Below are 12,328 nucleotides of genomic sequence, written 5' to 3' on the forward strand. Positions count from 1 at the left end.
TGCTACGTGAGGTTTATTTAATCGAAAAGAAGTTTCGTAATGCTTAAGTTATGAGTGTACTGATATAAGTACAACAAATGACATCCCTGCAACTTTGAGAAAAAAATAACACTATATTGGAGTTGTCTCGAGATCAAATTGTATTTGTCACATGCGCTGAGTAGATCTTACAGTGAAATGCTTACTTACAAGCCCTTAACCAACAATGCAGTTTTAAGAAAAATACCTACAAGAATAAGAAATAAAAGTAACATGTAATTAAAGAGCAGCAGTAAAATAACAATAGCGAGGCTATATACAGGAGGTACCAGTACAGAGTCTTATGGCTTGGGGTAGAAGCTGTTTAGAAGTCTCTTGGACCTAGACTTGGCGCAACAGTACCGCTTGCCGTGTGGTAGCAGAGAGAACAGTCTATGACTAGGGTGGCTGGAGTCTTTGACAATTTTTAGGGCTGTCCTCAGACACCGCCTGGTATAGAGGTCCTGGATGGCAGGAAGCTTGGCCCCGGTGATGTACTGGGCCGTATGCATTACCATCTGTAGTGCCTCGCGGTCAGAGGCCGAGCAGTTGCCATACCAGGCAGTGATGCAACCCGTCAGGATGCTCTCAATGGTGCAGCTGTAGAACCTTTTGAAGATCAGATGGCGATGTATATTCATGTCATGAGGCTAGTAGCATAGCATCTCTCTCCATTGAACACAGGAATTTGATGTCAATAACCCTCATCGAATATTCAAAAAGGGATTACAATATTAAGATGTATCCAATCCAAAGAAAGGATAGGCGGGAGCTAGACAGCCCGCCTTGCCTGTGTGGACAACGACTCCCATTGTTAGGGCGGAGAAACGTATCTTGTCAGTATATCCATAACTTTAGTTGATGCGACCCAGTATTTACAGGAGCTTTAGTACTGGGCTGGAACAAAAGCCAACAACTCTCCAGGACCAGAAGTGAATATAATACAGAACAATAAACTCTACCAGACATACAATCTATTTATTTTGTTTCATTGTCACATACACCAGGATAGGTGCAGTGAAATGTATTGTTTTACAGGGTCATTCCATAGTAGTATAGCGCCATTGGAGCGCTGACTATAAGTTAAGTGTCTTGCTTAAGGGCACATCGACAGATTTGTCACCACGTCACCTCGGGTATTCAAACCAGAGACCTTTCGGTTCCTAGCCCAACACTACTGTACCTGCAGGCCACAATCTTACCAGAGTAAATAAACAAAGAAACAAGTGAATTATAATTACACTTTAACTATGGGGGTGCGTTTTCTCACATTTTGACCAGAATTATCATTTCAGTTTGCAGCACAGTTGTGGATTGTGCAGTTATTGGTAGTCATGTTTGGCATGACATCTTTATTTTGGTGCCTTTCTAATACAGCAGGCCAGTTAAAACACTGATAATTTGAGCTTTTCAGAAGAGAACCCAGATGTCATGAGCCACTCATCGATGGCTTTCTCATTGTTCTCCACATCCTCTTGCCAGTCCAGATGCCAACGCAGGTTTGCAATGACTTGGGTATAATTGTCACCAAGACTCTTTCGCCATGCAGCAAACTGTTGCTTATTGTAGAGACGGATTGCCTGAGAGACTTGAGGGTAGTCTACTGCGCTGCGCAGCAGCTTGTCCAGGTGACGACACACATCAGGGAATTTGGACGCCACATTGTGAAGCTCCTCTTTGTCCACCGTTAGGTCTGTCAGGGGAGAGAGATTAAAAGTGTTAAAAGAGGAAAGGGTGGTTGCAGAGATTTGATCTACGTAGACCCTGCACCTAAGGGAACATTTTGACAAAGGTTTTAGTGGGGAATGACATCTACATTTAAAAATGTATATATTTAACCTTTATTTAACTAGGCAAGTCAGTTGACATCTAAATAATACCGAAAGTTATGTGGCTATGCTTAAAAATCACATACTAAGTACACACAGTAGTGGTACTGTCCCAAATCATATTTATCCACTAAATAAAATGATTAGATATTGGACCATGTGTAATTTACATTCTGATGAGGGATAAAAACAAACCCTAAACCCTCTTTCCTCCAGTTGTAATCTTTCAGAGCGGGGGGGGGGAGGGACGACTCACCGAATAGCTGCGGGGGGACACTCAGACCATCTGCGTAGGTAATGTACTTCCACCGGCCCTCCCTCAACATATAGGTGGAGGCGTTGGCATTGCAACCGTGGTATTCACTCAATACCCAGTCTGGGCGAGGCTGTGTGGGCCGCACAGCTGACTGAGACAGCAAAGGTAGGAGTGAATGACCACTAAGGCCACCTGGCACTGCTACACCTCCCATCTCTGCAAACATGTATGTGGAATGGAATCAGTTTACTGACCAGGATGTGTAACAACCCTTTGAATCCCTCCATCATCCAGCCCTGTGCTTCTGACCCTCAGATACTCCTGTACTTACCCAGCACAGTGGGATAGATGTCCACCAAGGACACTGGCTGACTCAGCCGCAGGCCAGACTTCACCCCAGGCCCCATGATGAGCAGGGGGACATGGGAGCTGCCCTCAAACATGGACATCTTGTAGAACTGTCGGTGCTCCATGGCCAGGTCGCCATGGTCTGACGTGAAGAGCAGCACTGTGGTGTCCAGCAAGTCTGTGTCCCGCAGAGCTGAGATCACCTGGCCTAGAAGGACCACAGAGAGTAGCGCAGCCACAGAATGGTTAGTACTCTCCAGGATCCTTCGGACATCCCTACCCTGAAGCCTTACCTAACTTTAACTATTTTAAAATGTCAACATCAAATGGAGTAGGGACATCCCAAGGATCCCAGATAGCACGGACCGCCACAGAATGAGTGTCTGTTGGGATTACCTTCAAGGGGTAGTAGAAGTGTGTAATGTAAGGGACTATTTATTCAACTTCCAAACTACATTTGAACACAAGGTTTTTTGCAAGAATGTTGTAGACCTAATAAATGTATGAAAACTGATTGAGTTGCACAAGGTTGCAGAACATCCTATGGTTGGTGGCTGCCTGGCTGGCACGTGGCTAGATGTTTTACTACCACCAGCAATACATCTGCAATAAACCAGTATAACACCAGTAGCTGCTAAACTGTCCATTGCTGAACACCACATTCTGCAACACTGTAAAACATTGTACGGATGTTCACATTTGGCCAACCACGAAATTCCATACACAAACAATGAAGTCACCACTAACCCAGCATGGCATCTGTTTCGGCACACATAGCGTAGTAGAAGGCACGTATCTTTCTGACCTCCTGCTCTGTGAAGTTCCCACTGCAGTTCTTGGTGAAGGTGGAGTAGTAGTCCACAGGGTGCATGTCGGACAACGGCAGCCATTTTGGAACAGTGATTAATTCAGGCATCACCTGTGTGTGGACAGCAGCTCCTTATTACACATGCTGTGAAATGGAACACAAGCGCAGACTGCAGATGGGAATCAATCAATCAACATGGTTTGACAATCTAGAGTAAAGTCGAATGCTTCTGAAGATGTAGCAACATTTGGTTAGCACAGTTAAAACAAAGCTAGACTGCTAACATGACACATGACTGCTTTAAAATTGTAAATAGGAACTAGTAGTAATACTTATGGAATGGCCTGAAGAGAACGTGCCTTTTCGAGCCAGTAAGGAGAGGTGCGGAAGGTGGACCCCCCAGCGTTGGGCCCCAAGGAGTCTGTGACGTAAGGGTGTGGCAGGTTCAGGCCCAGGTAGAGGGCGAAAGGCTGGGAGAGCGCTGCAGCTTTGTGGCGGATCCACTGGGTGGCAACGTCCGTGGTTCTCCAGTCCTTGGTCATGACTCTCGTTGTGGACGCGTCCCCAACCAGGTCTGTCACCGGCCGGCCCTCTTGCCGCAGAAGGAAAGGCACATCTCGCGTCCATGCCTCCACACGATTACTGAAATGGAAATAAACATCATAAAAATGTGACATCACCAAATGAGACACGAGGAAAAAAACATAGGCCTAAATAAAGACATGAGTCACAAATCAAGGGACAGTTCACATTTGGGGAAAATGAGACTGAATAGAACATTTCCATGCACAAGCCTATCTATCTACACATAAAGTCCTCGCATCTCTTAGCATTACAAGACTGGCTACTTTAAGTGAGCTCACTGTTTCCTGTAAAATGATGCCGTCAGTTCTGTTATAAATTCATTTTACCTTTATTTAACCAGGTAGGCCAGTTGAGAACAAGTTCTCATTTACAACTGCTACCTGGCCAAGATAAAGCAAAGCGACAAAAACAACACAGAGTTAGACATGGGATAAACAAACGTACAGTCAATAACACAATAGAAAAATCTAAGTACAGTGTGTGCAAATGTAGTAAGGTTAGGGAGGTAAGGCAATAAATAGGCCATAGTGGCGAAATAACTACAATTTAGCGTTAACACTGGAGTGATAGATGTGCAGATGATGATGTGCAAGTAGAGATACTGGGGTGCAAAAAGAGCAAAAAAATTAATAACAATATGGGGATGAGGTAGTTGGGGGGCTATTTACAGATGGGCTGTGTACAGGTACAGTGATCGGTAAGCTGCTCTGACAACTGATGGTTAAAGTTAGTGAGGGAGATGTAAATCTCCAGCTTCAGTGATTCTTGCAATTCATTCCAGTCATTGGCAGCAGAGAACTGGAAGGAAAGGCGGCCAAAGGAGGTGTTTGCTTTGGGGATGACCAGTGAAATATACCTGCTGGAGCGCGTGCTACCGGTGGGTGTTGCTATGGTGACCAGTGAGCTGAGATAAGGCGGGGCTTTACCTAGCAAAGACTTATAGATGACCTGGAGCCAGTGGGATTGGCGACGAATATGTAGCAAGGGCCAGCCAACGAGAGCATACAGGTCGCAGTGGTGGGTAGTGTTTGGGGCTTTGGTGACAAAACGGATGGCACTGTCATAGACTACATCCAATTTACTGAGTAGAGTGTTGGAGGCTATTTTGTAAACGACATCGCCGAAGTCAAGGATCGGTAGGATGGTCAGTTTTACGAGGGTATGATTGGCATTCATGACTCACTGCAGTGCCTACCCACCTGACAGAGTGACTTCCTGAAGTGTAGTCCAGCTTCCCAACACTCAAGGTGTTATAGCCATTCTGTTGGAGCATGTCCATCCACGTTGTGGCGTTGGGGTCCAGGCACTTATAATTATTCCAGGATTCAGTTAAATGGGCAAAGCGACCACTCCACATAGCTGAGAAAAATAATCAACATTCAACAGACCATGAAATGTTTCAATCCATGAACCTATGGTGGCCATTGGATTGAAATACAGTTGTAGTATTGTTTGAGTTTGAATAAAATTTTAGCTGGTTACATTCTATTCCTTTGTACTGAACAGATCTGTTACTCAAACTATTGGAATCGGAGTCATCCACCAGCATTATGCAATTCAACTTCTTGTTATGTTGTGAATGGATCGTAACATAGCCCACATTATTGACCAATGATCTGCTGTTGCCTTGAGGTCTTCCATACAAATGCACACTAACATCTTACCTGCTCTTGAGGGGCAACAGATTGGAGAATTGGTGTAGGCATTGAGGAAGACAGTGCCTAGCTCCCGGAGATAGTTTAAGTATGGTAACTGGACCACCCTACTCCCAGGGTCAAAGGTCATCCGCCCATCCTTCAGCAACAGGGAAATAAAGAGTTTGAATACCTTTAAAAAAAAAACATCCTTCCTAATTCTTTCTCTCTTCTTTGAGGTAGTAACAGAGCATCTACTATGTCTCTATTAGTAATAACTGATCCATGACTGATTAGATAACTGAAAGCATCCCACCCTCCAACCTTATCAGAGCAATGATGAATTAACTAGGGATATTACAACTCCACGGGACGGTTGAACTAACGTAGGCTAATGCGATTAGCATGAGGTTGTAAGTGACAAAAACATTTCCCAGGACATAGACATATCGGATATTGGCAGAAAGCTTAAATTCGTGTTAAAACTCACTGGTGGAAACAACTTATCACTCATCAGCAAAGTTAAATTTAAATCTAATCCACACAATCTCATCAGAATGTTGTGTAAAACGAATCAAAAAAAATTACAAAATGTCAAAGTGGCAGTACTTACAAATGCATCCGACATCACCATCACAATGTTAGGTCTGAAGTTTGTGGTACGATTTTGGCACATACAATGTCCATGAGTTTGGGAAAGTATAAGGAGAACTAACCATGTTCCATACATCGCGTACATCAATATAAAAATGATAATTATTACGACACTAACTGCCGCTGATTAACTTGGTGTCACGAAAGGCATTTATTCAGGGAAGTGACTGTGTCGTCCAGTCACAAGACTTATCTACTCATCAGCCTGACTGCAACAAAATCAATTTTCTCGTTTGTTGTTGTTCCGCATTAGTCACGTGGTGTCACCATTGCAGTACTAGGTTTCTAGCAGCAGAGGGCGCACACGAAGATAAACTTCATTTGCAAAAAATACTGTCAATTTATGGCAATCCGAGCATACAATGTATATACGACACCGTGCCATCTTGTTAAATTTACTCATAGCGTTGAAAAAAATTGCCTTTCTGCCTCAGTCTGAAAGCCCACATATGGCCTACTGCTCCACCATGGAGCATCAAATATCTGATTAGTTGGGAAAAGTGAAGTTAACTCAAATGTCTACTTTCATTGTATGTAGAAATCACTGGAAAATTACACATTTTAAAATAAATATACTTTTTTTAACGTTATTTAATCTCAACAATTTGTATATTTCTTTAATTCTTAAAGTTATTGTCATGAAATGGATCCCATTATTTTGTCTTCAGTAATTGACCTTCCCAAAGTTCTTGAGTTATGGCCCAGTTGGTGTCAAATCAGTGTGTTGACCTGAGGGTCTGGTCTGGCCGTCAGCTCCTCCAGGGAAAACAGTGGCACAGGCAGATTGTTCCGTATGGGCCTCTGCTCTGCACTGTGCTCTGACTGGGCTGAGCATCCTTTGAGGGGGCTGAAACGGGTCCCCTGGGGGCCTTTGAGAGTGACCCCAGGGGCCAGCTCCATGCTATCCAGCAACAGGGTGCCAGAGAAGGGTACAATCCCCTCACTGTTGCCCCCATGCGGAATACTCCTCCTTTTAATGGTCAGACAGACTGCCCCAGTCAGGGCACTTCTCCTCTGGGCAGTGGATGGGCCTTTGTATTTGGTCAAGGGTTTCATTGCCTTTGTCTGTGTGGTGTGTTGTTTCTCAAGATTCTGCCCTGCTGCCAGTGGACCTCCGGTTCTCAATGGATGGCGCTTTGAGGGACTGGCATCCAGCACTTCATATCGGGGCCAGACACGATGGCGTGGAAGACGTGCAAGATCCAGTCTCGGCATGGCTGGGAAGCCTCCACGCTGAGGACGGAGCTTAACACTTTGGACAGAGATGTTTGGGCATGTCTCTACATACTCTTCTTCCTCAGTCACTGAGCTGTTCAGAGAATGCCTTGGAGACTGCAGGTAGTCCTCTGTAGGAGTGGTGGGTGATGAGTGATGCTGCCTCCAGGTCCCTCCCTCAGTTATGGGTGGGGGGGCAGGTGGGGGGGCAGGGGATAGTTTGAAACCCCTAAAACCTGGTGGCTCTCTGGCTTTTCTGTCTTCTCTGGAATGCTTGGGAGAGAAACTAAGCTGGCTCACTGTGTGAGTCTTGTGATTGGCCCTATGACCTGTCCGTCCAGCCACCTCACCAACCGGAGTGGACCTCTGGAGGAAAACACCAGAGATGTGTTAGATTACATTATTATGATTAAATGATTAGCTTTACAGTATTAGCTTTACACCGGCCACTCACCGGTAAGCAAGCAACTAGCTTCAAACAATATACTTCATGGAGTTTTCTTATTTGACTATTTCTACTTCCTTTACTAATACATATTTACTGCTAGATATATCCTTGACATTTTGGGTTATTTCCAGGTAGACTTGTTAGAGTGAAACACAATGCAGCTCGATGGAGTATTGTTCAGAGCTACCTGTAGGGGAGAAGGGTATTTTGTTGGCTTGGCTTGAAGAACCAGCACACAGCCTTGTGCCCAGGAGTCTGTAGTTGACGGCAGGGGCTCTGAATCTTCTTCCCAGGAGGGGGCACTGTCTGGTCCCTCCCCCTCATCCTGGACCAGGAACTGCCACTCCAGAATCTGCACCAAATAATCTCGGGCCCAAGACGTTGTGAATAACTCTGGCTAGAGAGGAGACGTTTCATTGTCAGTCCCGCAAAGAATTAGGAGCATTATTGGTGAGAGGATAGTAAAGTGAAATTGGTCACCAGCCAGATTGAAACAGTGCATTTGAGCCTCTGAGCAAAGGAAGGCACTTATTGTAAAGTGAATTGATTAAATCAATAGTATACACTGCGTGCACAATTATTAGGCAAATTGTATTCCTCGGGATTAATTTTATTGTTGAACAAACACAATGCTCTCAGTCAATCCAAAATGTTATTGAACCTCAAACCTGAATGTTTAACAAAGGAAAAGTGAGTTGTCTTTCTCAGGGAAATATATAAGTGTGCACAATTATTAGGCAACTAAATTACAAAAATAATTTCTCTCAACTCACTTGTTTATTCTACATTTTTAGAGTAAGTATAACAGATAAGTAACACAAAATGATAATTATATAACATTTTTGGCCTTTCAAAAATATTCAGTGACCAATATAGCCACCCTTATTTTCAATAACTGCCATGAGCCTTCCATCCATGGAGTCTGTCAATTTCTTGATCTGTTCACGACCAATTTTCGCTGAAGCAGCAACCACAGCCTCCCAAATGCTGTTCAAAAAGGTGTATTGTCTTCCATCACTGTAAATCTCACGTTTGAGAAGGGCTCACAAGTTCTCAATAGGATTTAAGTCGGGTGAGGAAGGGGGCCAGGTCATTATTCAGGCATCTTTGAGGCCCTTGCTGGCTAGCCAAGCAGTGGAGTATTTGGATGCATGTGATGGAGCATTGTCCTACATAAAGATCATGGCCTTCTAGAATGCTGAGGACTTCTTCCTGTACCACTGTTTGATGAAAGAATCTTCCAGAAACTGTCAGTAAGTTTGGGAGTTGAGTTTCAGTCCATCTTCAACCCGAAAAGGTCCAACTACCTCATCCTCAATGATAGCAGCCCATACCAGTACCCCTCCTTCACCTTGCTGGCACCTGACTCAAAGTGGTGCCCTGTGTCCATTACTGATCCATCCACGGGCCCATCCATTTGGTCCATCAAGAGTCACTTTGATTTCATCTGTCCATAAAACCATTGAAAATCTGTCTTCAGGTATTTCTTTGCCCAATCTTGACGCTTCAACTTGTGAATCTTATTCAGTGGTGGTCTTGTTTCAGTCTTCTTGACCTTGGCCATGTCTCTGAGCACTTGACACCTTGTACTTCTGAACACTCCAGGTAGATTGCAGTTCTGGAATACGGTGGCACTGGAGGATAATGGGTTCCTGGTAGTTTGACGTTTAATTCTTCTCAAGTCTTTTGCAGTTAATTTGCGCCTTTTCTTCCCCATGCGTTTTTTGCGCCCCAGTTGACTATTCGCAACAAAACGTTTGAATGTCCAGTGGTCACACCTCAATAGTTTAGCTATTTAAAGAGTGTCGCATCCGTCTGAAAGGCATTTTAAATGTTTGTTTTTTCAGTGTCAGTTACATTTATTTTTTGGCCCATTTTACCTGAGGTAATGAGGCTGCCTAATAATTATGCACACCTTGATATAAGGTGTTATTCACTTTCGCCACACCCTCCCTCATTACACAAATACATATCACCTGAAAATGATTAAATCCAATAAGCAATCAAGTTTATATGGTTTGGAGTTCGAAAATGTGAATAGAAACAATGATAAGATCAGAATACTCACAGGCCCCTTGACATTTTCCACACTTTGTTACATTACAGCCCATTTTAAAATGGATTGTGTTTTTCCCTCATTAAACCACAACAATACCCCATAATGACAAAGCAAAAACAGGTTTTTACAAAAAAAAAAAAAAATGGAAATATCACATTTACATAAATATTCGAACCCTTTACTCAGTACTTTGTTGAAGCACCTTTAACAGCGATTACAGCCTCAAGTCTTCTTGGGTATGATGCTACAAGCTTGGCACACTTTTATTTGGAGAGTTTCTCCCATTCTTCTCTACAGATCCTCTCAAGCTCTGTCAGGTTGGATGGGGAGCATCCACAGCTATTTTTAGGTCTCTCCAGAGATGTTCGATCTGGTTCAAGTCCGGGCTCTGGCTGGGCCACTCAAGGCCATTCAGAGACTTGTCCCAAAGCCACTCCTGCGTTGTCTTAGCTGTGTGCTTAGGGTCATTGTCCTGTTTGAAGGTGAACCTTCGCACCAGTCTGAGTTCCTGAGTGCTCTGGAGCAGGTTTTCATCAAGGATCTCTCTGTACTTTGCTCTGTTCATCTCCCAGTCCTTGCCGCTAAAAAACATCCCCACAGCATGATGCTGCCACCACCATGCTTCACCATAGGGATGGTTGGTGCCAGGTTTCTTCCAGACGTGACGCTTGGTATTCAGGCCAAAGAGTTCAATCTTGGTTTCAGCAGACCAGAGAATCTTGTTTCTCATGGTCTGAGAGACCTTTAGGTGCCTTTTGGCAAACTCCAAGTGGGATGCCATGTGCCTTTTACTGAGGAGTGGCTTCCGTCTGGCCACTACCATAAAAGCCTGATTGGTGGAGTGCTGCAGAGATGGTTGTCCTTCTGGAAGGTTATCCCATCTTCACAGAGGAACTCTGGGGCTCTGTCAGAGTGACCATCGGGTTCTTGGTCACATCCCTGACCAAGGCCCTTCTCCTCTGATTGCTCAGTTTGGCCGGGCGGCCAGCTCTAGGAAGAGTCTTGGTGGTTCAAAACTTCTTCCATTTAAGAATGATGGAGGCCACTGTGTTCTTGGGGACCTTCAATGCTGCAGACATATGTTGGTACCCTTCCCCACATCTGTGCCTCGACACAATCCTGTCTCTGAGCTCAACAGACAATTCCTTCGGCCTCACGGCTTGGTTTTTGCTCTGACATGCACTGTCAACTGTGGGACCTTATATAGACAGTTGTGTGCCTTTCCAAATCATGTCCAAACAATTGAATTTACCACAGGTGGACTCCAGTCAAGTTGTAGAAACATCTCAATGGAAACAGGATGCACCTGAGCTCAATTTCGAGTCACATAGCAAAGGATCTGAATACTTATGTAAATAAGGTATTTCTGTTTTAATAAATTTGTAAAAATTTCTAAAAACCTGTTTTTGCTTTGTCATTATGGGGTATGGTGTGTAGATTGATGAACATTTATTTTTATTTAATCAATTTTAGAATAAGGCTGTAACATAACACAATGTGGACAAATGGAAGGTATCTGAATAGTTTCCGAATGCACTGTATACTGCCCACATTAAAACTGATAAGATGCGTAAACTGAAGGATTCTTCATTGGCTACAGTACATTTATTAATATTTGTTTGAAACCAAATCAGAATGTCATCTCTGCACAGTGAATGTATCAGACTATTGTCTGACACAGGTAGTGTCAAACTGTGAACATAAGGCCTCACCTGTCTCTGGAGGTACACAGTGTAACACTTCTCCATGATATGGTTCATGAATTCATGCAGGACCTCCACCACCACCTCCTCTCCTTCCTCCTGCACTAGCATGGACACCCAGTTAGACTCTGTCAGGCGGCCCGGGACAATGTCCACCACATCTGGACTCTGGGAAGGAGGAGGAGGGGGTGCAGGAGCAGAGTTTGTGCGCCCCTTCTCAGCACGGGATTTTGATGCAGCGCGGGACATCTTTGCCGGGAGCCTGAGTTAACACATAAGCCACAAAAAGAGGAATTAGGACTGTACTAAACTCAGCAAAAAAAGAAAAGTCCTCTCACTGTCAACTGCGTTTATTTTCAGCAAACTTAACATGTGTAAATATTTGTATGAACATAACAATATTCAACAACTGAGACATAAACTGAACAAGTTCCACAGACATGTGACTAACAGAAATTGAATAATGTGTCCCTGAACAAAGGGGGGTCAAAATCAAAAGTAACAGTCAGTATCTGGTGTGGCCACCAGCTGCACTAAGTACTGCAGTGCATCTCCTCCTCATGGACTGCACCAGATTTGTCAGTTCTTGCTGTGAGATGTTATCCCACTCTTCCACCAAGGCACCTGACATTTCTGGGGGGAATGGCCCTAGCCCTCACCCTCCGATCCAACAGGTCCCAGACGTGCTCAATGGGATTGAGATCCGGGCTCTTCGCTGGCCATGGCAGAACACTGACATTCCTGTCTTGCAGGAAATCATGCACAGAATGA

At 44.2% G+C, this 12,328-nt stretch overlaps 2 protein-coding genes across 4 annotated transcripts in view; both read right to left on the reverse strand.

Moving 5' to 3' along the window:
* Window positions 1–977: 977 nt before the first annotated feature.
* Window positions 978–6,473, reverse strand: arsk (arylsulfatase family, member K). 2 transcript variants are annotated; one of them, XM_014172423.2, is made up of 8 exons: window positions 6,092–6,473; window positions 5,509–5,671; window positions 5,044–5,203; window positions 3,619–3,901; window positions 3,199–3,370; window positions 2,435–2,659; window positions 2,104–2,319; window positions 978–1,711 (listed from the first exon to the last, which is right to left on the reverse strand). In XM_014172423.2, exons 1-8 carry the CDS (start codon window positions 6,215–6,217, stop codon window positions 1,404–1,406), a joined length of 1,653 nt encoding a protein of 550 aa, XP_014027898.2. In that variant the 5' UTR covers window positions 6,218–6,473; the 3' UTR covers window positions 978–1,403.
* A 232-nt stretch (window positions 6,474–6,705) lies between these two features.
* Window positions 6,706–12,328, reverse strand: part of LOC106585801 (uncharacterized) — a 34,844-nt gene continuing 29,221 nt past the window's right edge. For both annotated transcript variants that reach the window (XM_045706690.1, XM_014172441.2), the window contains exons 2-4: window positions 11,567–11,819; window positions 7,983–8,192; window positions 6,706–7,713 (exon numbers count right to left, since the gene is read on the reverse strand). In XM_045706690.1, the coding sequence (XP_045562646.1) occupies window positions 6,844–7,713; window positions 7,983–8,192; window positions 11,567–11,806 (1,320 nt within the window). In that variant the 5' untranslated portion in view covers window positions 11,807–11,819 and the 3' untranslated portion in view covers window positions 6,706–6,843. The remainder of the gene's footprint in view (window positions 7,714–7,982; window positions 8,193–11,566; window positions 11,820–12,328) is intronic.

Source organism: Salmo salar, chromosome ssa24 (assembly GCF_905237065.1).
Source record: "Salmo salar chromosome ssa24, Ssal_v3.1, whole genome shotgun sequence".
NCBI classification, from domain to species: domain Eukaryota; kingdom Metazoa; phylum Chordata; class Actinopteri; order Salmoniformes; family Salmonidae; genus Salmo; species Salmo salar.

Bases quoted from the DNA above. Each gene is read 5' to 3' on its own strand.
- arsk (XM_014172423.2), bottom strand. From the start codon at position 6,217: ATGTACGCGATGTATGGAACATGGTTAGTTCTCCTTATACTTTCCCAA. The intron at 5,672-6,091 runs GTAAGTACTGCC...TTTTTTTTAAAG, and splicing joins TGGTGATGTCGGATGCATTT to GTATTCAAACTCTTTATTTC. The intron at 2,320-2,434 runs GTAAGTACAGGA...ACATGTTTGCAG, and splicing joins CATCTATCCCACTGTGCTGG to AGATGGGAGGTGTAGCAGTG.